Source organism: Ctenocephalides felis, unplaced genomic scaffold (assembly GCF_003426905.1).
Source record: "Ctenocephalides felis isolate EL2017-DRISC unplaced genomic scaffold, ASM342690v1 CF-g0.4_SCAFFOLD_01604, whole genome shotgun sequence".
Taxonomy (NCBI): Eukaryota; Metazoa; Arthropoda; class Insecta; order Siphonaptera; family Pulicidae; genus Ctenocephalides; species Ctenocephalides felis.
Window position 1 is genome coordinate 25640783 of NW_020537758.1, and position 26859 is coordinate 25667641.

The following is a 26859-nucleotide window of genomic DNA, read 5'->3' on the forward strand; positions in this document are numbered from 1 at the left end:
AAGATTAGTTTGAGAATCTTTATGAGCACATTCGATAATTTATTATGAATTAACATCAATTAATTTATAAAATGTAGTTTTCAATTAATGATGTTCAATTTATTCGGGTTGAGCGTCATTGAACTCTCTTTAATCCAATTATGTGATTGATTCTTCTATAATCCTATTATCCCCACTTCTTCAGAGTTTTCATAAAAATCACATGATTTCTACTTTGAGTACAATTCTAGATTCAATTTAACAAAACACTACGACGTAAAATCATATATAAATTATAAATTTGTACTCCAATAATGTCGAAAGATGATGGTGTTAAAATTCTGACGGTAGTTTTGCAATAAAATACTTATTTTCGTTTGGTTTTAATAAGGATTTTTGTAGGACAAGGAATATATACGGTTAGGAGAAAGTAATTTGGATGATTGTTATAAAGTTATGAATATGGAAGGATGGCGAACTGAGAAGAAATGTGACAACGGAGATATTGTTGAATATTTGGATCATCCGTTCTTTGGAAAAGTTTTCAGATTCACGGTACTGTGAACCCATGTATATATAAATAAGTAAATATAAATATATATATATATATATGTGTGTGTGTATGCCCAAATATCAATTTCCAGGGTGAGATTATTTGCGACACGGATATTTTAATAATAGAGCTCTTCGATAAAATCGAGCAAGTCACAGACTGGTGTCCATCTTTTATAGAATCTAAAATATTGCAGGAAAGTTACATCTACAAATAAATGACTAATTATGTTTTTTATTCATAAATAATTATAATTTAACAATGTAGAAAATAGATAATCAAACAGACATCAGTTACCAAGTGGCTGCTGGAGGAGGCGGGGGTCTGGTTTCGCCTCGGGATTTCGTAAACCTAAGACATTACGGTATGCGAGGCGCCAGCATGGTTTGTGCAGGACAATCCGTGGAACATCCCCTTGGACCAGAGACTAGTAAATATATCAGGTACCGTATTAGAAATACAATGATACTTAGCAGAATGAAAAAAACTATCATTTTGTAAGACATGGCTACAATTTTAATACAAAACGGAACGTATATTTCTAGCTCTATCTTGCAGTCCGAAAATATTTTAGTGTATATATAAATATATGACCTGATTTCGTTACATTGTTTCGATTTACATTAACAAAGTATATAGTAAATTGTTAAAATTTAGTTAAGTTTTACTTTAATTAAAGTACTTCAGTTTATATTACCCCGAAGATGATATAAGATCATATGTCGAAACGGATAAAAAAGATACTTGAAAACATGTTCTACTTCTATTTGATATATTAATATAAGGCAATATAGTATAGTATCGTAATATAGGGCAATTGCCCTAAAGATGTTGTTTGACATTTTTACTATTTTATAATCATAATCTAACGCGCAAACTTTTGATGAAACCACACTTTAGTAATTTTTCTTTTGAATGAGAGCCGTTTAAAGTTGACCCGTTTTGAAAATTTTAAATTTATAGTTTAACTAATAGACTTAATTTGAGAAAACTTTAGGCAATTGTGGTTTCAATTATGGCTAGAACTGTTATTTTGGATTATGGATCCATAGTTCAAATGAACACATTTATCAAAAATTAACCACATTTATCTGGTAATAGTCACAGTCTTAAAACAGCTTTAAGTTGTACTAAAAACGCTCATAATTTTCGAACTACATGGCATAATTTTTCTTCCTGATTTTTTTCATGGTAGTTACGATCAATACTTTCACCCAATTCGGTTTGACGTTGAGTTATGGGACATCTTGTACATACCACGTTATAAAAGATTATATTAACTTGCCAATAATTTTAATACCTAAAAATCTCTGAAACTGTAACGGAAATAAATAATCTAGAATAATTAACATTAAAACTAAACGATCCTTTAAACAAAATTGATTGCATATATTATGCACTAATTACTTTATTATTATAAATTAATACGTTTTCATTTGCGTTTTTGGTTACACATGCTACTCTTTGTTTTTTATTATATTGACTAGAAATTACACAAAGTTGCTCGAAGTTTATTAGCTGAGATTGAGGTTGAAAATAATTACAGTATAATTTTGTGTCCAATTAATTTATAGTGAACGCAATTGATAATTGCATTGACAAATATTTTAAAACGGGTCATTAAGAAATGTGAATAATATCTTGATTTAATATTAAATTGTATCAATGATTTAATAATATCAGAGGTTACACCCGCCTCGGCTGCTGGTCCCTGACGCCCCTGAACGGCGGCGCGACCACGGAATTCCGTTGGCTGATGAGCATGGACATGCGCGGCCTGCTGCCCAGAATTATAGTGGACGCGGCTCACACCACTGTCATGATAGACTATGCAAGACATTTGAGGAAACATTGTGCCGATCTGGCAGCCAAATAACGTTATCAATTTATAATAATCAAAAGTAATCTTTTGTAAAAATCAAATGTCATTATTTTATATAAATTATTCAATGAGATTGCAGAAATAAAATTCATGTAGTTAACTATTCTGGGATAATTATGCACATCTTAGTGTATATTTGTTATGAGGTAATATATTTATGTTATTTGTCGAATGTAATTTTGTATTACGAAATGATTCGATGAGATTTACGAGTTGAAAGAGATAGCTTATCCAAGATTAGGCCTAATAATTACATTTATCATTAATTTTGGCTGCTTGTCATAAGTTTGGTGATAGTGCACTATTAGTCAATTTAAAGTTGCAGTATATTTATATTGTGTATCATTGTATAAAAAAAAGAAAAATAATATTTTATAATCATGTTTTTACAGTCATGATTAAGATGCTTTATTGCCGTAAAATAATTTATATATATATTTTCATTCAATATATATTTTATATTAACATTAAATTTTGTATGCCTACAATATAAACACTATGTAACATGAATACTATATAATATAAATACTATATAAGTATACTTATATTTCCATAAAGTTTCAAAACTTTATTAAAACATATAATTTAAATATCCTTTAATTACAATTCATAATAATCATTTATTGAATTTCTTTTATGTATTTTCATAATCTTAATAATAAATATAATATTGTATTATTAAAATATTAATATAGAACGAGGTCAGGTGTTCACGAATGTTGAAACTTCCTCGAGAGGCTTCTAACAATTTTTATATATCTTTATTAATATATATTATTGTAATAAATACTGCTTTATAATGAAAATATTTTTGTATTTTTTTTTTATTTATTTATATATATATATATATATTTACAAACAAACTAAAAAGACTAAGCCATATATAATGATGTGCATAGACACCAGCTCTCATACTATTGCAAAATAGTAGCAAAGAGGTACCCTAGCGTCCTTACTATTAGGGACCTTAATATGTGGAGGGGGTCAGGCTTCAGGTATATTATAAACATTGGTACCTTACTCGACCTTATTTCTGGTCTACCGGTCAAGAAGCCAACACCTTCGAAGGCAAACAGATAAGAAGATTTAACTACAAAATACTGAATTGAAAACATTGTATATATTATTAACAATTAAGTATTGTATTCTCATATAATACAATTGTGGTGTGTTAATGTTGATATGTGGAATCACCCGACAGATGTATAAATCAATATACATCAGTATACATTTATATATCTAATTTACATACAAACCACAAAAACTAGGCTATATATAATGATGTATAAATGAATATTATATCAATAGATTTTTAGTTTTTATTACAATTGGGTTCTTTGATAAGGCTCTAAACAACAGTGAAATCCCGTTAAGACAATTTTCCAGGAATCGGACTTTTGGTATTATGCGATAAAGATAATGTGGCGGTCCAGGTGTAAAGCATAAGACGCTATCGTCTTAACGGGGTTGCACAGTTTAATATGTATATAGTATATTGATGTTCACTTCATATATTTATTAATATTTAAAATATTTTAATTAATGATAATTCACATTAATATTAAGAGAATCCAAAGTTTTACTTGGCAGTAACCAGGGTAACAAGAAATGCAAACAATGCCTCTTTATATTTATATATACGCACGGCAAACGTAAAATATATAAAAATAACTAAATATTGCACTAAAATACATAATTTTTTTTTATTATTATGGTAAATCAGTTAAATTTTATTATTACGGCTTCGGGTATGTGCATTTTAAATTTAATATTTAAATGATGGTTATTAATTAAAATTAATATTAATTGTGTTTTGAATATTAGCTCATTTTTTCGATATAGAACCAAACGAGGAATGGAAACTAAGTAGAGGATTATTAAAATTTTTGGATAGTGACAAATGTTTAGTATTATTAGTTAGACAAATCGATGGTGTTTTAGATTTTGAAACAGAGGTTAGTTGTGCAGTTTTATATGTATCATATGAGCAGTTTCAATAAATTGATTTTTTATATAACTATTATTTTTGAAAAGGTTTTGGATATTGACCGCAAAGGAACCTGTTTGGCTTTTTATAAACAATTTTTGAATAAAGAAAATAAAGATGATTTTTGTTTGAATTTGGTTTCTCTTCAAGGAAGTGCCGGTGTTTCTTTGTATCATGCTTTGACAGCTGTTTATACACCACTTCTTCAAAAGGTTTTTATATAATAATTAAGCCATGCAGTTAAGAAGTATCATCGCAATATCAGCTCACAGGACTAATATTTATTTTTTATAACATTTTAGGATTCTTGGTGTTCTTCTGTCATTGAATTAGTGAATGGATTGCAAGCCGGTTTAAAAGCTAACGTTATTGTTTCAGGAGATACAGCAGGTATGAATAAACTTTAATTGAGATGAAACTATAATCACCAATTACTTGAAAATACATTTGATGAAACTTGATAAAAACTCGCCAAAAATTTTAAGCCAAAATTTTAGCCAAAAATCTACAATCATTTTTTGAAATTCAAAGGCTATGTATCAGGTTTCAGTTGGGAATCGTGTATTAGCTTTTGGTAAAGATCGGCTGGGCGGTTTTTTTAGTAATTAGTTGTTAATTTGCATCAAACTTTGTATAATGAAAGAGTTTATGAAGTGATACGTTATATATAAATAATAATCAATGTTTGAAATAATGAGTCGTGTCCAAATTTCAATGTGGTATTAGTGATGATTTTAGAAGTTGCTTAATTTTGTTATCGATTAAGTTGATTATTGATATTTTTCCGAAAGTAGTTGCTTTATTTTCAATCGAGCAATAATAGTCAAAGAATAAATTAAGATTTGTTCATCTTGCAGTTTATTTAACCGTACAAGATGAAGTCGAATATTGGTCAGCGATTTCGCTTAAAGGTAAACAAGCTTCTGAAAGAGAAAAGGCGCAAGCAATTGTTGACATTTTGGAACCTGTCGCAAGGAGTATTAGGTATAATTAAAAACCTTATGATATTATTTTCATGTAAATTTAATTATTTTATATAATGATTTATATAATGCTTTTTCTTCTTATATAGTATAACACTAAAATTTTATAAACAAAATAAATGGTGTGTACGGTTTACAATAATAAAAACTTTAAAACTTATTTTGATGCCAAGCCCCAATCATTTTTCAATATCAGTTAATTTCATATTCTCTTTATAGGCAAAAATTTAAAATTGTTATAAAATATAATATTGATTTTAAACTATAATTTTCTATCTTAGTGATTTAGACAGTGCTAGTCTTGTTGAAGCAGAAGATATACTGGATGGAATCCAAAACTCCTTGGATGATCTCTGGCGTTTGTCCACGCGTTATCCTCAAGTGCGTATGGAACGATTATTAGAAACTTTAGGTAACCAAAAATATAAATATTATTGAATGCAAAATAGTAATTGTATTAAATAAATAATCATTTATCATAGGACATGCTGTTGTGGATAACTGTCAGTCTCGCTTATCGTCCTTGCCATTGTGGGACAAAGAAAGTCCTGGAGAAATTTTGGAAAGTGCTTTGTTTTTTTGCGAACGTTGGTTGGAATGTTGCGAATCTTTAACGAAATTGTTTTGGTCTAATTATAGCGTACATGCGTGGGTCGGTTAGTAAAAAATTTTTATTATCTTTTTTAATTCTAGTTTTGATTATGATAATTTCTATGGAAAGTAAACAGTTAAACTCTATCTATAGGGATTAGCAAGATATACACTTTTTCATATACTATCTAAAAATGTAATAAGCCAAAATAAAATCATTTTTTGTAGGACCTCCACACAACGCAAAATATTGCCTTAGTTTCACGAAACGATTAAAAGAAGTAAGTATACTATAATAAAAATATTTATAAGTTTTATAAATATATTATACACCAAAATGTTATGAAAATATTGTGTTATTAATGAAATTAATATAAATGATATTATGACTTAATTATTGGTTATTTTGGATTCTGTTTAGTATTTCCTTAATTTATTATTGAATTCTAGTTATATAACTATATATTTAGATAGTAAATATATAATAGTATCTTGGTTATTATTTATTCCTGTTAATTTCAGATTAAATCAATAAGAGAAACATACACAAATATATGCCGTTGGTTACCATTCAGTGATCAATCAGTTCTCAAAATCGGGACTGTTTTAAATCCATTTAAAGGTATTTTTTTAATGATAAAAAATAATTAAATAAAATTATACTAATATAAAATATAATAATAATTGTTCAAATTTCTCTCTAGGTGTGGAGGCTTTAAATGTTGACACGTACACTGAAAATCAATGGCAAAAATGTATAAAAACCTTCGAGCTATCTTTGATACCAGCTGATGATCGTCTGTCAGAAATCATAAAATCAAGATTATTATCAGTAAAAGATGATCCAACAAAAGTAAATGATTATTATTGATATTAAACTATATAATTAATTAAATCGATTCGCTACCAAATGTATTAATTCTTTCAAGATGCTAAATGTGTTCTCCTCGAGCGGGTCTATTGTGGGTCGCAAAGGTGTGCAAAATGCCCTTAAACCGGAACGAGAAATGTTATGCAGTTCCTTACAAGGACTTGTAGACAATTTAGAGTCTCAAGTAAATAATCCTCCAGTTGATCCAAATTCAGAAGAGGAAATACCAATGATTTTGCAAACTTTGCAGTGGTGCGGCAAAGTTGAAAATCAGGTATGGAATAATATTTTATATTTTTAAAAATACTAAATTTTGCATCTAAAAGTTAATGAAATGATTCGGAATATCTACTTTATTACAAACAAATAAATTAAGTATTCTTTCATATTTAATATTCACTAAAAGGTTAAAGAAGTTCAAAAAGTAAATATAGCAACAATGAGAGATCTTGCTGGTCATAAACCTTTGGAAAATGCTTCAAATGGGCTTCTAAAGGAGGTCCAACGTGTTATGAAAAATACTTATGATACCTGGTGTGAAGATACACTTCATGAGATTGAAACCAATGAAGTCAAGTATGTTAATTTATTAGTCTTTATCATTTTGCTATTCAATCTTCAGCGAAAAAAATTCAGTGCCAAGTAGTTGATGTGTTGATAATTATTGGCTTAATAATTATTAGCTTAATAATTATATAATAATAATAAGTTATTGATCAACATACTTGATTACCAGGTTGGATGATACAGCGCCAGTTGTTCAATTTGATGGTGGCAGCTGGATGAGGGTCACTTACAGCCCTCGCCTCGAGAGTCTTTCCTCGGAAACTCGGGGTCTAGTTGCCCTCGGGTACCCTATCCCTCCACCCATTCGTGGCATTGTTGAAGCTGCTAGTAAACATGCAGCAAATGCTAGAGCATTGGAACAGGTAGATTAAATTTTCTTTTTTGTTTAAAACAATTTTCTACATTTTGGAGACATGGATTGTTTTCTTGCTAACTGATATAGTGTTTACTAAAATATAGTCTATTGCTAATGCTTATTCCATTCAGGGAACTAACAGATTCATCTGTTAAATTGCCATGGTGTTTGGGTTGGTTTTATACTATTTTTTACGAGCATTTGTAATTAATCCTGTGAGAGCTAACCGGTGTAAGATTTTGAAAATATGTATTTGTTTCTGAATAAAAACGGTTTGAAGTAAAGTATTCATATTTTGAACAAGTATCGACATAACTATGGCGTTTAGGCAATTGAAATTTTGAAAAAATGAGCTTATTTATTATTTCAATTTATTATTATTTATTGATTCAGATTGCAAATTTCCATAACACGATCGGCGAACGTATGATACCTTCCCAGCGTCCGATGATGCTGTCAGGAGCCCTGGAGCTTTCGCGCCTGGTCGAACGTCAGAGCGCGGTCTCTTGGGGAGATCCTGGTGTCGAAGATTATTTGGCGGAATTGCGAACTGTTGCCAAAAAATTGGCAAACGATAATAATATTTTAGCTGAACAGCATATTAAAATACGTGAAAAGGTAAAGTTGGTGAATTTTGGTATTCTTGGAGGTCGTTTAAGAGCAAGCACAGTTTGGTTCCGATTTTTTAATTTTTATTTAGCGTTCAACGTTATATTTTAATATTTAGTTTAATCAAGGCTTTATTGGATGCTGCTGAAAATTATATAATGTATAATAAAGAATATACGTTTTTAAAGATCTTGAATAAAGATTAATTAAATCCGTTGTATTTGATGAGATTTTTTATAAGTTTTTGTAATGTAATATGTCATTGAAAGTAAAGTTAACTTACACCCAAACTATAATGATTTCCAAACTCCCAAAATTTTATTTTTAGGTCATAGGATTACTAAATGCTGATTTATTGAAAGAACAAGATATTTGGCGTGATAACGTTAAATTTATTCGAGATGTAATGACAAAAGTTGAAGGACAAGGTTATAAAAATTTACAAACTTGGCGATTACATTGGGATCATCAATTATATAAAGTTTTAGAAGTGCAATATCAAAAAGGCATTGAGGATTTGAACCAATATTTGCCAGAAATCACAATTGACCTTGTTTTTAGGTAAGATATGTTTAGAAAGTTTATATACTATATGCTAGTTAAATCATTTCTCAATATTTCCAGACAACAACAATTACAATTCATACCAAGAATGGAAGAAATAAGAATGCGTTATTATACACAACTCAAAAAATTTCTATCAATACCATTAACATTCAGAGGTCTTGCCGAATATTCCGATCCCTCAGAATCTATATTTCGTATAATGGTAGATCGAAATGCAAATAGATTTGGCCCTTTATTTGCGAGGGCAGAAACCGTTTTTGGAAAACTAGAACAATTCAAAAATTCTTGGAAACCTTGGGTGGCTTTTGGATGTGTAGATATTGATGCTTTATGTGAAATACATCTCACAAACTGGGAACATTGGGATAAAGAATTTCGAGCGTGCAAAGCATTTTGTCAACAAGTTGCCAAGTTTACGAGGTAAATGAAGAATTTATAATTAAAGTGTATATAATCTGTATTGAAAAATGTTCTTTGATTTATACATATGATAGTTCTGAAGAAAAAGTGGAATGTTTTAAAATCAACTTATCGTTGCTAAGAACCAACATCGAGTCGCATAGTCGCCTATATTGGGATGCATTATCAACATCATTGCGGGCATCCATTTTAGAGGTAAATTTAATAGTCAAAACAAAAAAACTTGATTTACTTAAGTATATTTAATATTCAGGACGTTGCAATTTTGGAAACTTTCGTGAAAGAATCTATGCAAATATTGCAACAACCCGCAACATCGTCCAAAGATATCAGGGAGTCTACTGAACGTCATGAAAAAATAATTAAAAGCAACAAACAGGTATTTTATGTAATATTTAAAATACAATTACATCATTCATGGTTTTTCATATGATATTTTGCAGAAAAATTAATATTTATTTTGGCTTGATTTTCCATGTCATATGTTGAATATCATATTTTAATTTATATTTTAGATGGAAGATCTACTGGATAGCATACAGAAAAAGAACTCAACATTAGCTTCTTGGTGTAAAGAACGTGTTGAAATTATTTCACAATTAACTAGTAATTGGGAAAGATTTCAAAATACACTCAAAAACCATAGTCAAGTTCTTGAAAAGCAAGTAAGTCTATTATTTAACAACAAGTTTTGTTTTTTTTTTCAGTGTTTATATTAGGACTTTATATATTTCAGGTTGAGGAAATCAAATTAGTAGTCACGTCACAATTGGATAATCTCAAAGAAGAAATGGAAAAGTTTTGGATACGTTGGCAGCAAGCAGCATCACCTGATGCCGATGATGAAGGATTGGATTCTTTGGACCGATCTATGAATAGTTTAAAAGATAAATCGTTACATTGGGAGCAATTAATGGAACAGAAAAACCAGCTTCTGTAAGATATTTAATGAATAATGTATGAATTTTATTATATTCGTTTTTCTTGACAGGTTGGATTGCGAAACTTTTCATATTGATCCACCAGATTTATCATTTTGTGAAGAAGTCGAAAATGATATGGGCAGGCAAACAAAAATGTATGAAATGTTTGGTGATTTTAAAAAAGGTACATTTTTAACTTTATCTAAATAATTAAAAATATATTTTACATGGCCATATTTTATGTTAGAGTTAACCGAGATCGGTGGAGAAGAGTGGATTATTTTTCGCAAGCGTGCTTATAAACTGGAAGACTTTTTATCTTCCTGGCAAAAAAAGTTAGGTGATGTTGAAATGAATCCAATTATTCATAGAATACACAAAGAAATTGATAATTATCAGGTACAATATAGTGTTTCTGCATAAAGATTGCATATAAAAGTTGATTTTAATTATTATTGCAGTCAATGTTACCGGCAATACAATTCTTACACGGAGATTCATTTACAACTCTTCATTGGACACAAGTGTTGAATTTAATAGGTGTACCATATAAAAATTTAGAAGCATTGGTTCTCGGTGATTTTTTATCAGTCGCTGGCAACATTATCGCTTCCGCAAATGACCTGCAGGTAAATTGTTTTGGACAAATAATTTAGATTTAATATTTCAATTTATTTATTTCTTTATTTAGAAAATTGCAAAACAAGCTGCATCTGAACAAGTTGTTAGAGGAGCTTTAACTGAACTTGAACAGTGGGGATTAACTGCAAAATTATCTTTAGGGCATCATATTGATACCAAAGGAAACTCTATAGAAATTATTAAAGATTATCAAGATGTACTGAATAAGGTAAGCTCTGAAAATATTTTACAGGCACAAACTTCACTATTCTGATTTAAATTTGTATATTATTAGATTGGAGATAATCAATGTTTATTGCAATCCATAAAAAGTTCTACAAACTATGAAGCGTTTGCTGATCAAGCTCAAATTTGGGAACGACGACTGGATGACTTGGATCAATACTTAACAAAGCTAAATGTGATACAAAGAAAGTAAGGACTATACATGATTTAAATTTTAATAATAATAGAATTCAACTTTTCAACTATTCTTAATATTTTATATTTAAAACGTTTTCAGGTGGGTTTATCTGGAACCAGTATTTGGAGCTGGTACTTTGAGGTCAGAGCAAGGAAGATTTCTGCGCTTAGACAGAGATTTTCGTTATATAATGGAACATACATCAAGGGACCCACGTGTTGTCACCTTGTGCCGAGTACCCAACGTACACGCCTTGCTGACAAATCTTCTTGAGCAGTTGACTCTCTGCCAAAATAGCCTGAATGACTTCTTAGCGGTAATACATTTAATTAGTATTATATAACTTTCTTTAAAAAACCTATTTTAAAAATTTTGGCGATATACCTAAACTACACTCTATTTCTTATATTTGGTTAAATATAAAAAGATCAATTTTACAGAAAATATAATTTTTTGTTAATTTAATATTGAATTTAATTGTTTTTTTGCCTACATATGAAGGAGTTGATGAATTCAAACACATTTGTTCCCCACAATTTATTACTTTATTTCTATTACATTAATCGCAATAAGTTCCAGTAAATTTTGACTTGACACTATTTGCAAATAATTTATGACAATAACTGCAATATCCAATCGAATGTGGTTTATCCATATTTATGAAAATACGTGGATGTGTTCCTTCACCATCGCAATACACAATTCTTAAAGTTGTATATATCGCCTTGTTATTAACGGTGCATACAAAGGGCAATGGAAAATTTGGATTCACAATTTTTGGATGATTGACAAATCTGCATAATCGATAATCATCGTCGTCCCATTTTTGTCCTGTGTGGGTTACCTTATCTTTAGGGGCCCATTTTGGATTTGTTTTTGGCACAGTTGTCTTCGGAGGTTTCGGGCAACTCATACACTTCTTTGAAAATAATGATCTGCATAACTTAACTATTTTATCCTTCATAGTAATGATTTTAATACTTGTTATATTTTTATTTTCTAATGTTTAATTTGTCAAAACTTCACAAAAAGGCAAAATAATTTCAAATTATATAGCCGGCATTTGTTTCAATGTACATTGGAAATATTAAAGGAGATTGCTAGGAAAAAATGAAAATTTCGTTATATTTATCATATCGTGTATTTAAATATTTGAACGGAAATATGTGCGTTAAATAATACTACAGATCTAAATATTATACTATATAATATTATTATAATTTTTACTCTTAAAAAATAGTTTAATTTGCAATGACTTGAATTTCACGGTAGAATTCTCAATTTATTATTTAATACTTATAGTTATCTAAATTTATATTTAACATTTTATATATATATATATATATATATATATATATATATTATATTTTTTAATAGCAATCAGAACCTTATGTCCTATGAGCTGTTGGGCTGAAACTTCTCCTTCGTATTTTTTAGATGATGGTTAATCCATCCATATTTGATGATTTTGTTATTAGAATTAATCTAATAGGGCTGACTTTTTATTGGTGAAGTAATGCCGGGCAAGGGCTATTTTCACTTGGAAACATATTGCTAAAAGATATATAAATCTGAAAAATGATCATGTAAAATTTCTCGAAACAAGTCTGTAGTGTTATGCAAGACCCTAACGCACACAAACATACATATTACGTATATAATGTTTGGGTGTGTAAAAGACATATAATAAATAGATTTCTCTTACTTTTATTAATTCAACTTTTGAATAGAAGAACCAAAGTTAGGTGATTTAGATGTTCAACTAATCTAATAAATTTAACTTATCTAACTTTAGTTTTTAATTAATAATTAGATCAATACCTGAAAAGTTTCTACTATATAAATATGCTAAAAATATAATAATAAGAATATTGATAATAATATAGCAAAATATTATTTTACAAGAATATTAGCTGTAATTTATAAATTTACTTAATTTGATAGCAATCATGGATTTTATATTTAATTTTATATATGTGTGTGAAAGTGTGTACTAGCTACAATATTACTTTCTATTTTAATTTAATTCAATTATTTAATATTTATTTCATTTTCGTAGTCTAAAAGATCAGCTTTCCCAAGATTTTTCTTCCTCGGCGACGAAGAACTGTTGGAAGTGGTAAGTCGTGAAGATGCCCTGCAGAAACACTTGCGCAAGTTGTTCGCAGGCGTCCACTCGGTCACCGTCAAAGGCAGCGGAAAGGACACCGGGCGCAGAGTCACCGAACTATGCAGCGCCGAAGGGGAAATCGTTACCCTCGACAAACCCGTGGAAATGACGGGGCCAGTTGAGGTAAAATTAGAAATACACAGGAAATAAAAATAAACTAGTGGGGCGCATGGCATCGTGCCTTAAAGCAAATTGCTCGAACTTCCCGTACCAATTTTTTTTTTAAAAGATTAACATTTTTGAAAAAAAATTACTCTGAAAAATTAGATTTCTGAGAAACTATAAATTTTTGACAAGAATTTACTTTTTTTCGAAAAAAAAGACTTTAAAGAAAAATTTATTTTGAAATATTTTGGACATTCTGAACTTGTTTTCAAAGCAATCGTACTGCTTTAACTGCATAGAGACGAAATATCAAAGCATCTAAGCGCCGCGTCGCCGTCTTACGGATAAACATTGGTACGGAACCCATAGGAATGTAAACAAAATTTATACTTATTCTTAAAATCTCTATAAAATATCTGATAATTTGATGTGCAATGTGTAATGATTATTTTTGACTGCCAAATGGCATTTTTTTTTACTTTTTTTACTAGATTTTCGAAATTGCTAGACCTGTCTCCATGAAAATTTGATCAGTTCTTCATCTTATTATTCAAATTATTCAAATCGGACGCCCCGTTCTCTTAAAAACTGAGTTACCGTTTTTGGCACTTTTTGCCCATATCTTCGGAACGGCTAGACCTGCCTTTGGCAAAAACTAATCAGCACCTCTCCTTATCAATACGAATCCAATGTTTTTTGAATTATTCAAATCGCTTCATCCGTGTTCCCGAAATCGTCGACGAAAATTTGTATCCGCACACACACATACATGCACATACACACACACACATATATCCATTTTTTCTAAGGTATGCCAAAATGTTCAGAGTGTTTTGAAACGTAAAGATATATAAAGATTTTTTTGCGATTACTATAACTTGCCTTACGGGAAGTTAATTATACTAATAAACCATCATTGTACATATGTATGTGTGCGTCAAAAAATGTGATTTTTTATTTATGTTCATCAGTGATATATTTGATAAATACTAGTACGATGAATATTAATACAAATCATATATCATTACAGATTTGGTTAGGTGAATTGGTAAACGAAATGCGTTCCACATTACGTACAACTTTGGTGAAATGTGTTCAATCGTCAGAAAGTGGCGATAAAGCACTAGATTTTCCGGCACAATTATTATGTCTTGCAGAATGCATCAATTTTACTACACGTTGCGAAAAGGCTATTAATGAAAGATCTCTAAATTCTTTACTGGAGAAACTCAAGGTACACAACATTAAAGTCATTTGATATTCAATGTAATTAATTTATAAAGTATTTGTTATATTTAAAATGTTTTCAGATCCAATTAAATAACTATACAAGCAGCGCACTTGATTTAAGTAGTTCAAATCCAAATGAAAATTCTGTAGAAACAAAGATTCTTGGTTTGAAATTGAAAGCTTTGCTAATTGAGCACATTCATCATATATCAATAGTCGAAGATCTTTTGAAATATAATGTCTCCAGTACACAAGATTGGCATTGGATTAGTCAACTTCGGTATTAAAATTTTTTATTTAGGTGCCTATCTTCATTTATATGCTTACAACTATAATCTGCATTTTTTTAATTTTTAGATTTTATTTGAATAAGCAAGGATGTGCAATTATTAGGATGGTACATGCTGAATTTCCATACAGTTACGAGTATTTAGGAAATAGTCCAAGACTTGTGCATACATCATTGACCCATAAATGTTATTTGATATTGACTCAGGTTGTTAAAGTACTTTCGTACAATTATTTTTATTTGATATTCTGACTTATTTTTATGTTATTTATTTTACTAAGGCTATGAATTTGGGACTTGGAGCAAATCCAGTTGGACCTGCGGGAACTGGTAAAACAGAGTGCGTTAAATCTATGGGGTCCATGCTTGGAAGACATGTTCTTGTTTTTAACTGTGATGAGGTATTTTGATTAAACTAATTATAATATTTATTAATGTCCTTTTTGTGACACAAAATATTGAAAAAAATATTTATATTTTCAGGGTATAGATGCAACAGCTATGGGCAGAATACTTACTGGGCTAGCTCTTTGCGGTTCATGGGGTTGTTTTGATGAGTTCAATCGTCTTCAAGAAGCAACGTTATCAGCAGTATCAATGTTATTGCAGCCTTTACAAGCTGCTATAAAAAATAAAGATCCAGAACTTGAATTACAAGGACAAAAGGTAAAATTATGCATTAGGTTGTGCTATTCACAGAAAAATCAGCCAGATAAATTAAAAAAATGACTTAATTTATATTTTGTGTTTCCAGATCTTGCTAGATTCTAACTGTGGTGTATTTGTGACTCTGAACCCGAGTGGTGCTGCATATGGGGGTAGAAATAGATTACCAGCAAATCTACAAGCTCTATTTCGACCTGTAGTGATGGCTTCACCCAAACCGAGTGATATTGCACGAGTTTTACTTTTCGCGGAAGGATTTCGTTGTGCTGACACAATTGCTGATCGATTTGTGGAACTTTTTGATCTGGCAAGGTAAGATAGGAATATGCATAAAGATATAGCATTTAGATATTTTGTAATAATTTGGAGAAATAATTGAATTTGTCGAACAATTAGAACAATCTAACTCCAAAAGCATCGAACACAAACCTGTATTTGTAAATAGTTTACATAAATCTTTATATATTTTAGTAAATTACTTTCTCCTCAACAACATTATGATTGGGGTTTAAGAGCTCTAAAGGCAATTCTTGGATGGTGCGGCAGTACATTAGCATCTGTAAGAAAACAACACAAAGGTGATGTCTCAGAAGATTTAGAAATTGAAATTGCTGTTCAAGGTTTGAGAGTTAATACGATATCCAAACTAACACATTCAGATTGCGTCAAGTATGTTTTTGGAAATAAATTGAAATTATTTGAAATACATGTTTATTTATTGTTTTTGGATGTTTAGGTTTAATATATTGATTAAGGATGTCTTTCCTGGAGTTAATTTTAAAACTTTTGATCACGCTGAATTAGAAATAGCTTTGCAGAAAGCATTTGTTGAATTGAATTTGCAACCTAATATTATTCAGGTAATGAAGGAAACCGAACTTATAACTATATTGTGATAATATTTACTTAGTTATTCAAGTAACACATTTTTCAAATCTTTAGATTTCAAAATGTTTTGATTTATATGAACAACTTCAGCAACGCATGGGTGTTGTTTTGGTCGGTCCCTCTGGAACAGGAAAAACAACAATAATAAATTTACTGAAACACGTATGTTTTACGCAAAAATACTCTTCTTATTTCAAATGGTTTGATTCATTTGATTTCTACTTATAGGCTTTGAGTTTTCTATCAAACAGAGTAAAAAGTCATACTATTTCTCCAAAAGCTTTACCGAAAAAAATGCTTTTGGGTCATACTGATGCTGACACCAGACAATGGACAGACGGAGTTCTAACTAGAACTGCTCAGATAGCTCATGATGAATCAGAAGGTATAAATTTTAAATGGAATTAATCTAAATAAAAATTTGAATACTTAATTTTAATAAATTTGCAATTATTTTGTATTAGATGCTTGGTCATGGGTTATTTGCGATGGCGATATTGACCCTGAATGGATTGAATCATTGAATTCGGTTTTGGATGATAATAAAATTTTAACTTTGCCATCTGGTTGGCGAATCCAATTTGGTAATAACATAAATTTCTTATTTGAAACACATGAACTGGTACATGCATCACCAGCTACAGTTTCTAGATTGGCCATTATTCATTTTAGGTAATGCTAGTCAATAATTATTACGATTAGTTTTCATTTATTGCATTATATAATTATTTGTTATTACAGTGATAATGATTTAGATGTTCAGTTATTAGTATCTTCTTGGTTGCAAACTCAGCCTGAAATTAACCGTCAATTTTTAAATAACTTCTTGGAAAATAATTTAACAAATGCGTTGGACTGGATTTATAAAAACGAAATCAAGTAATAAAATATCGAATAGTTAATTTAATGAAACAATTTCGACATAAATTATTTTTTTGTTAGGTCTATTAGTCCTTCGCGAGTTGGTCTTGTGAAATCTGCCTTAAACAGGATGAATGGAATTTCTAACAAACAAGAATTAGCTATAGAATTTGTAAATGGTCTTGGAGGGTTTTTAGATTCTGATGCAAGAGGAGAATTTGCAAGAATGGTAAGCTTAAAGATTTACCAAATATTGTTATTTCGAGAAAGGTACAAAAAGCCGATATACTTTTTCAATGATTTTTTGTATTGTATATTACTCAAGTTCTCTATGTAAATTCATTTTTAGGTATTTGATTGGATTGGTGAATATCTTCCAGATCAAAGCAAACCTTTACAAAGCTATTTCAATCACAAAACTAAACGCTTAGATATATACAGATTGAGAATGCCATCAACAAGCGGTAAGAAAATTATATATTAATTAATCGTGTTTTTACAAACAAAACTTTTTACATTATATAATATTTCTTTCAGTTGACCCAAGAAAAAACGGTTTACCACTAGTTGAAACACCAGACGTCCTAGCTACCTGTGCAAGCTTCAAAAAAATTTTGATTGATGACAAAAATGATGCTTTACTAATAGTAGCTCCTGCAGGATGTGGAGAACGTCTTATAGTCGAATCTATTATATTAGAGCAAGAGGACATAAAACTGGTAATTGTGAATTGCAACGACCTCTTGAGTGCTCAACATGTTTTGGATATATTAGAACAGGTAAATTTTTATATTGTTTCGAATTTTGCGGTGTACAGTTGTGATATTAGTATATTTTGTATTATTTCAGCACTGCCTTGTAGTTACTGGAACACGCGGGAAAGAATACAGAGCGCGATATAAAAAATTAATGTTGTATTTTAAAGATTTAGATTTAGCCAATTGTGATGATTGCAGAACCAGCATGGTAGTTCAACTTCTCATCCAAGTAAACTAAGCTACAATTTATTATTATCATCAACAATTACTAAAACCAATTCTATGTAGTATATTTCAATAAATTTCAGATAATCACACATGGAGGATTTTTTGACGAAAAATTAGATTGGGTCATACTATTAAATGTACAAATTATTGCATCAGTAGAAGATCAAGCTATTTCTTCACTTTCGCCTAGATTTTTATCTATCGTTAATATTTGTGCACTAAGGTAATTGATAAGTGAGAAAAACACAATACTTTAATCTTTAAAATACTATACATTTTTTCTTGTGCTTGCGAATACTTTTTTATCGTTATTTTTCCATGTATTACATTTTCAGGTATCCTTCCAAAGAAGATTTGAAGACAATTTATTCATTTTACTTAAATATTATAATAAATAATTTGCTACCAAAACATTCACACTGGTCGAAGCCGAAGGAAATTGATAAATTGACATTAACTATGCTGGACATATATGAAGAAGTAAGTTATTTTTAAATTTACTTTTGTGTTGCTGCAAATACTAATATTGAATGTACATATTTTAGCTGAAATCTCTGTTTTCTTCTTCTAAATATGTCCATTATGCATTGACGCCAAGAGATTTGACACAGTGGTGTTTGAATTTGTTGGTATATACGGCGGATCAGAAAGAACAAGAGGCAGTTTCTTGGCTTTTACAAGTATTTAATAAAAAAATTTACTAATTTTCATTTAACTGTTTAGAACGCGATAAAAACTATTTTAAGAGATAATTTTAACATACTGATTATTTTAGGTATTTGCTCGTGAATTGTGCCATTTATTCCGAGACAAATTAACTTCTACTGCAGATAAATCTGCATTTAATTCGGTGTTAGAAAAAATAATGACTACGTATTGGGGAAGCATTGGATCAATTAACCATGGTTACTTTGTCTGCATGGAAACCCAAAGCTTTAAAAATTTGAATTGGATAAGCTATGATGATTGGTTCAACATGGTCGAAAAAGGAATTACCCAGTTTAGTAAGTCTTTTAGAATTACATTAGTCATCAAAACTTTATATTTTTATGTAACTAGCATAGATGAACTTAAGATGATAATAACATTGTTAATAGACTGAATTCTATAATTTTTATATTTTAGGCAGAGATAACATCTTATTAGATTTAGTCATAAATAAAGATCTTTTGTACGCCGTCTCTGCAACTTCAAGAGCATTAGGTGAAAATGGAGGGCATGCGGTATTGCTAAATAAAAACGGATGCGGAAGAAAAGCCGCGCTACGCGCAGCTTCAGCTCTGAGAAATGCTAATTTGATTTATCCAATAATTAGCAAAAATTACGGCTTAAAAGAGTTATTCGCAGATTTAAAAACAGTAAAACAAAATATACTTTTCTCATTTTTAATTTTTAAATTAATAATTTTCCAATCATTCTATTGTAGGCGATGCAAACAGCGGCGCTGGACAACACGCCAGTATGGTTTGTAATAGAACAACACGCTTTAGATTCCGTGCCTGGAATAATGGCACCTTTGGGTTCCTTGATAAGTTCTGGAGAAATCCCACGATTATATGGAGAAGAATTGCAATCTCTTGCTGGACCATTAAGAGATTACCTTACAGGGCTTGCCAACGAACCTGCAACGCCAGTAGAGTTATTTATGCAAAGTAAGTAGATTAATATTACCCTTATATTGATAATGGAGAATCAAATAAATATTTGTACAAAAAAAACTTTTTAAGAAAATTTTTATTATAATCTTTGTCTAATATATGGCGATGGTAAGTTCATATCTATACATATAAACTTTGCAGGTATAGTTCTATAATGCCTAATTTATTAATAAAATTAAACATTAACCAAGTGAACTTTAATATATATGTATATTTGATTGGTAATTGCTTAATGAATTTTTTTCAGGAGTAAAATACAACTTACATCTAGCAATTTGCTTAGACATTGATGGTCCTGAATTAAACACTTTGTTTGCAAGTAATCCAATGTTATTCCGTAATTGCTGTGTTAAAAATTTAACGGAATGGAGCGAAGAAGTCTTAAACGACATGCCAAAAAAAATAATGGACATGTAAATATCTGACGCTATATACGTACATTTGTATCCAATTTCATACTTTTTGTTTTTCTATTTTGTACAGATCTAAAGAAGAACCGCTAGAAGGATTTAAGTATGAAATACCTAGTAATTTTATTGATCTACATTTAGCTACTGGACATCTAGCCACTTCGCGAAGATTTCTAAATTATGTTAAAACTTACAGAAAAATTTTTAGAGAAAAAACTGTTAATATTATGAAAAGCCAGAAAAAACTACAGGTACTTTAGAAGCAATCTGACAGTTTAAAATTGAATGTTGATGTTGATACTAATTTTAGGCTGGTGTCCAAAAATTAACTGAAGCTAGATCGGTGGTTGCCGGCTTGGAAGCTGATGCCGCTGTTCAGGTATAAATTTAAGTCACTTTGATTTCAATAAAGATATCCATGAGTATAGTAATTTATTCGAATTAATAGGATAAAAATTTAACTGAGAAAAGGCAACAAGCAGCAAAAGCATTGGATATGATACAAGCTACTATGCGAAGTGCCACAACTCACAGGGGCGAAATGCTCAAACTTCGTGAGGAAACAGAAAAGAAAAATACATTGTTAATGGAGAGGTATTTATGTTAATTCTTTAACAAAACTAACTTAGTAACTATTATGTAATATTTTAGGAAAAAAGAAATTGATATAGAACTCCAAGAAGTAGAACCGCTACTGCAAGCTGCGCGTTCTGCAGTTGGTGACATAAAAGGAGAATCATTATCAGAAATTAGGTCTTTGAGAGCACCCCCTGATGTTATTCGAGATATTTTAGAAGGAGTCCTTAGACTAATGGGTATTCTAGATACATCATGGAATAGCATGAAAAGCTTCCTCGCAAAACGAGGAATAAAGGTAGACAAATCGTCATTTTTTACAATTTTTTATTTATATACATTGATAGTCTATTTATTGATTACATATTTTGCAGGAAGACATCAAAATGTTTGATGCAACTCGTATAACAGTCGATAGCAGATTAGCTGTCGAACAATTACTCAAAAATAAATCAGCATCATTCACCGCAAAAGCAGCTCAAAGGGCATCTGCAGCAGCTGCACCGCTTGCAGCATGGGTTACTGCAAATGTGAAATATGCCCAAGTCGTAGAAAAGATAAAACCTTTAGAAAAGGAACACAAACAACTGATGCAGTGAGTATTGAATAACAATTATTTTGAAGGAGGATGATCATAACACTTGTATTTTTAGAAATCTTCAATTAGCTGAAGAACAAATGTCGGAGTTAAGTAGCGGATTATCTAATGTGGATGATAAAGTTGCTGCATTGTCTGGACAATTAAATCAATACACGCAAGAAGCTGCACAAGTACAACCCAAATTTACCATTCCCAATTTAATTTTCTCATTAATCATTTACCATTATTATTTTTAGATCGAATTAAAACTACAAGCTGCACAGAACACTTTGAGGGCAGCGCAAGAACTTGTTGGAAGATTGCATGATGAATACATGCACTGGCAAAATCAATTAACTGTTGAATCAGAAGAACTTAAAATTCTTCCAGTCAAGGCGACATTAGCAGCAGCTTGCCTCACTTATTTACCGAGCGAAACTGAAGAAAGTAGAAAGTGCGAGATAATATGCATTGTATTGAATAACATTAAAGATTGTATTTAAAAAATATTATATGTTTAGATCGATCTGGGATAAGTGGCTGTCAATTCTTAATACCGATGGATTGGAAAATTTCTCTTTGGTAAAATTTTTGTCTTCTGAACAAGAGTTGTTGCAGTGGAATTCCAATAAATTACCATCGGATAAATTATCGATAGAAAATGCTATATTCTTAATAAAAGTAAGTACTTTTATGCAGTAACCACTGATATTTTACGGTAGAAGGTATCATTGAATTGAAAACTTAATAAAAATATTTTTAAAATATTTTATTTTATTATCAAATATCAAATAATATCAAATTAAATGTCTTAAATTGTAGTGCATCAACATTCCACTGGTGGTCGACCCATCAGGATTTGCCCTTCCTTGGCTAGTACAGCACATACAAGGTGGATCTAAGACAACTGATGTGATATCACAAAGCAGTCCAAAATTAATTCATAATCTAGAATTAGCTGCACGATTTGGCAAAACACTTCTTATTACAGAAGTCGACAGAGTTGATGGCGTTTTATTACCATTGTTGAGAAATGAAACTATGATGCAAGGAAACAGGACATTGATACAGGTAATAAATCTAAGTGAAATAGACATTTTTAGCAAACTGTGAGTTTTTTTATTCCTTAGATGGGTAACCACGTCATCGATTTGCATTCCGACTTCAAACTGATTATGATTACAAGAAATTACAAGCAACAATTTGCAGATTTAGTTACAATGATTAATTTTTCCACAACGAGAGAAGGACTAGCAGGTATAAATTTTAAAACTCATATGCTTTTTATATAAGTATTGAAATGTTTTTTAATATTAATAATTTTATAGCGAAATTAGTACAGAAAGCGTTGTTGGAATTGAATCCAGATTTAGAAAAACGCCAAAAAGAATTATGGATGCAAGAAGAAAATTTACAAAATAAAAGAATGGCCCTTAATGATCGATTGTTGCAAACACTGGCTGAAGCACAAGGCGATATTCTTCAAAATCATGTAATTATTTTAATAATGAAGAGTACTTTTTGTTTCTCAATAGTATGCTTAGAATCAAATCATCATATAATATGAACTTAAGTTTAAAAAATAGATAAGTTTTGCATGCCGAAATCAGTCAATAATTATTGACTTAATCTTATCCATTTTTTTATTTTTTTTTATCCGGAAGAAACAATGTTGCTAGATTAATGTAGAGTCTGTTTTTAAGCCTACTAATGACATTTATTCAGGAGTTACTAGATTCATTAAAAAAAGCCAAAACAAGCAGTGCAGAAATAGAGTCGTCTTTGACCGAATCCCAATCTATTCGAAAAGAAATAGAAAGCCAATGTTCTGTTTACGATGAACCTTGCCGAATAGCAAGTACAGCATTTTTTGCTGCTCAGGAACTTGGCAAAGGGTATCCATTGTGCATATTATCAGTAGCTGCTTTCGAAAGGCTTTTCTTGAAGGTTCTCTGTGGAAAGGTAAAAAATAACCATAGATAAAAACAATTATTTTTAAATATCATTTCTAAATGAACTGATGCGATTTTAGAGTAAAGAAGATTTCCAAGGGCAAGAATTCAAAATAAAAATCACGCAATTGACTTATCACTACTTAGCTCGAAGTATGTTTAAGAATGAACAATTAGTAGTAGCACTTCATTTAATAAGAAGATTGTATGTAGAGGAAATACCACAAATAGTGAGTTAAAATGAAATATTATGTTTTAATATAATCTATTACTAACTAATAACTAATTATTTCAAGGAATGGGATATATTTACAAAACGATCAGCAATGATTGCCGATAACGAAGATATGGATATAAGTCCTACTCCTACTTGGTTGGATGAACATCAAGCACAGAATATTCGCATCCTAAAAGTACATATTTCTACATTATTTTTTTATGTTGTGTTTTAAAAAATGTATTACTTTTCAGATCTGTTTACCGGATTTGTACAATAATTTAAGACTAACTAACGAATCTGCTTGGAAAGCAACGTTGTCAAAAATAAATGATGAAGTAAAGCTCCATGTTAATATAACACTATTCCAGACCGTGCTGGTTTTACAAGCTTTGAAACCTGATATGCTATACACTGCTATCAATCATTGTGTTCTAAATATCCTGGGTAAACTTTTGAATATTTAATGATAATTTTGAATCCATAATATTTTTTAATATTTTAATAGGTTTGCAATCTTTGTCACCTCTGTCGACACAATTGCGACACGTTCTCTCGGAATCCATAGCTTCGGAACCTATTCTCCTGATTGCATCACCAGGTACTGATCCTTCAAAAGAAGTTAAGGAACTAGCAGACAATACTGTTGGGCAAGATTACAAAGAGGTAGATAGATATTAAGAAATATTGAAAAGTTGCCAATATTGAAATTCATTGAAATCACAGATGCCTACTCTCTGCACAATATTATTTACATCTGCTGATTTCTTCATATAATCTTTGCACGACATGCCATGTTTATAGAACATAACTAGTTCATATGAAAGTATGCGCATACTAACTACCCTATAAACTATTTGGAAGAAATGATGATGCAAATTCTAATGTACGACATAAATCTGTTTTTTTTACAGATTTCTATGGGAGAAGGTCAAGAGGAATTAGCAATGCGCGCAGTTGAATCGGCCGCTTCACAAGGTTATTGGGTATGTTTGAAAAACGTACATTTGGTTAAAAAATGGTTACTATCATTGGATGAACTGATTAATTCTCAAAAACCTCATGAAAATTTCCGCTTATGGCTCACAACTGAAAGGACGAGCGCCTTCCCAGAATCGTTGGCAAGAAACTGTTTGAAGGTAACTAATATAATTGATTTATTTATTAATATTACTATACGTCCTAAAAATTATATAAATTAAATTAGATAACAAAAATTTTTAAAATTAAAGTATTTTTCCTATTACTACAATATTTTGGGATGTTTCTTAGACTTAAGTTTCTAACGTCGTCATTTATAAAACTATAATCAACGTGAGTTCTTCCCGAGCTACATCGAATGGCTTTTAAATTTCTGAAATATTTACAAGTTATTTTTCGAAAATGTCAAAGAATGATCAAATTTCTGCTCTCCCACACACACATAATATTTCCAAATTTTGTCTCATGCGATGCAGAATGAGTTGAAACGTCGAGAAAACATTAAATTGGCAAAACGAATGTTCTTGCGACAGGATAAACTTTTCCTTCAGTAAGTTAACAAAGTGTTCTTTACATTTTCAGCTTACTTACGAAGCCCCACGTGGTTTACTAGCCTCAGCAACGAGGACCTTGACCACTTGGGCCTCATCAGACCCTAGAGGAATTTGCCCGGACGGCTACCAGGCTCCCGTCCATGTCGCCTTGGCCATACTACATGCTGCCCTAATAGAAAGACGAGCATTTGTACCACAGGTAAGAAAAAAACATACAAAGTAGAAATTTAATTCGTTCAATATATATAACGCAATAAACAAATGCAATTTTAATATAATCAGATAAACATCTAATAAAAAATTTTATTAATTATTGTCATACCATTTTCAATAGTCAAGCAAAATATGTTTAAAAACAAAACTTTCAAAGAGGCATAATGAAACACTGTTTCATTTTATTAATATCATAAAGTTATGCTATTTTTATTAAACACGAATTTTAATTTAAATATGATTCAAATATTTAGCTGTACTTCTAATAGTAGTAATAGTATATTGATGTCGTAGTGACAATATGAACTAAACTATAAAAATTTCACATCATTAAATGCAATTAATCACAATTATATTCCTAAATCGTTCATATCGTTTTATTTGGTATCATTTGTATGTATTGTATATCATTATTTGAGGTATTTTCAATATAGAAGTTGCGAATTTTATAAACTTCTTTAAATATTCGTACTGGAGTAAAATAATAAAAAAATAAATTATAAAATTATATCAAAATTACTATTATATTATGCCTTTTATGCCCTCTATACTATTCTAATTTCCTATTTAAATATATTTATACGAATTATATTCAAGAATTACTTAAAATATCATTACATTAAGATGTATTTTAAACGCAGGGTTGGTCAAAATATTACGAATTTAATGAAAGCGATTTGTGGACTGCCCGTCAAATAATCGGCCAATGTTTTCGATCAGGTAATTCATAAAATTGTTATGTTAGTATTTTATTTTTATTTACTGAATAAAGGAATATCTATAATTTGTTAGGTAAACCTGATTGGAGTACTCTTCGTTCATTGAGCTCGGCTCTAGCATATGGTGGAAAAATGGACGGAGCAATTCAGGATTCCCAAATTATGAACTCCTATTTAGAACAAATTTTCACAAACGATGTTTACACTAGACGTTGGAAACCACTTGGTGCTTCTCTGTATTTACCACAAAGCAATAGTCTAAAAGTAAATGAGAAAGAAATTGACAATAATATTTTATGCTTGTTTTGTCATAATTCAAATGTTATTATTATAGGAACATCTCACTGCTCTGAATGCACTTTCTGAAGAAGAAGACACCAAACTACTAGGCCTTCCCCAGAACATCAAATGTGCCTGGGAAATGCAAAGAGCAGCAGAAATTTTGACCAAACTTTCCGGTATTGAATTTTAG

General features: G+C 30.3%; 2 protein-coding genes across 2 annotated transcripts; both read left to right on the top strand.

The window, feature by feature from the left end:
* The first annotated feature begins 293 nt into the window (after positions 1–293).
* Positions 294–2408, top strand: LOC113373563 (steroidogenic acute regulatory protein, mitochondrial). The gene is made up of 4 exons (XM_026613854.1): positions 294–326; positions 382–534; positions 800–975; positions 2216–2408. The coding sequence occupies exons 1-4, from the start codon at positions 294–296 to the stop codon at positions 2406–2408; spliced, it is 555 nt and encodes a 184-aa protein (XP_026469639.1).
* A 409-nt stretch (positions 2409–2817) lies between these two features.
* Positions 2818–26859, top strand: LOC113373565 (cytoplasmic dynein 2 heavy chain 1-like). The gene is made up of 71 exons (XM_026613855.1): positions 2818–2830; positions 4239–4369; positions 4449–4476; positions 4519–4613; positions 4704–4791; positions 5259–5385; positions 5666–5796; positions 5867–6024; positions 6498–6597; positions 6680–6828; positions 6905–7120; positions 7253–7422; positions 7583–7775; positions 8162–8386; positions 8706–8938; positions 9002–9364; positions 9439–9559; positions 9618–9743; positions 9880–10029; positions 10101–10300; positions 10356–10471; positions 10535–10686; positions 10749–10916; positions 10979–11137; positions 11204–11343; positions 11432–11648; positions 13392–13625; positions 14638–14841; positions 14918–15117; positions 15195–15333; positions 15408–15527; positions 15610–15792; positions 15881–16104; positions 16264–16461; positions 16529–16652; positions 16735–16842; positions 16909–17065; positions 17145–17352; positions 17422–17559; positions 17623–17770; positions 17891–18005; positions 18079–18320; positions 18391–18528; positions 18608–18750; positions 18863–19007; positions 19073–19207; positions 19303–19531; positions 19653–19885; positions 19954–20179; positions 20433–20598; positions 20669–20846; positions 20906–20974; positions 21044–21189; positions 21247–21469; positions 21546–21766; positions 21825–21942; positions 22009–22205; positions 22273–22432; positions 22574–22822; positions 22882–23008; positions 23080–23243; positions 23477–23713; positions 23784–23933; positions 24000–24116; positions 24175–24367; positions 24429–24586; positions 24835–25059; positions 25484–25654; positions 26310–26388; positions 26461–26651; positions 26722–26859. The coding sequence occupies exons 1-71, from the start codon at positions 2818–2820 to the stop codon at positions 26857–26859; spliced, it is 11637 nt and encodes a 3878-aa protein (XP_026469640.1).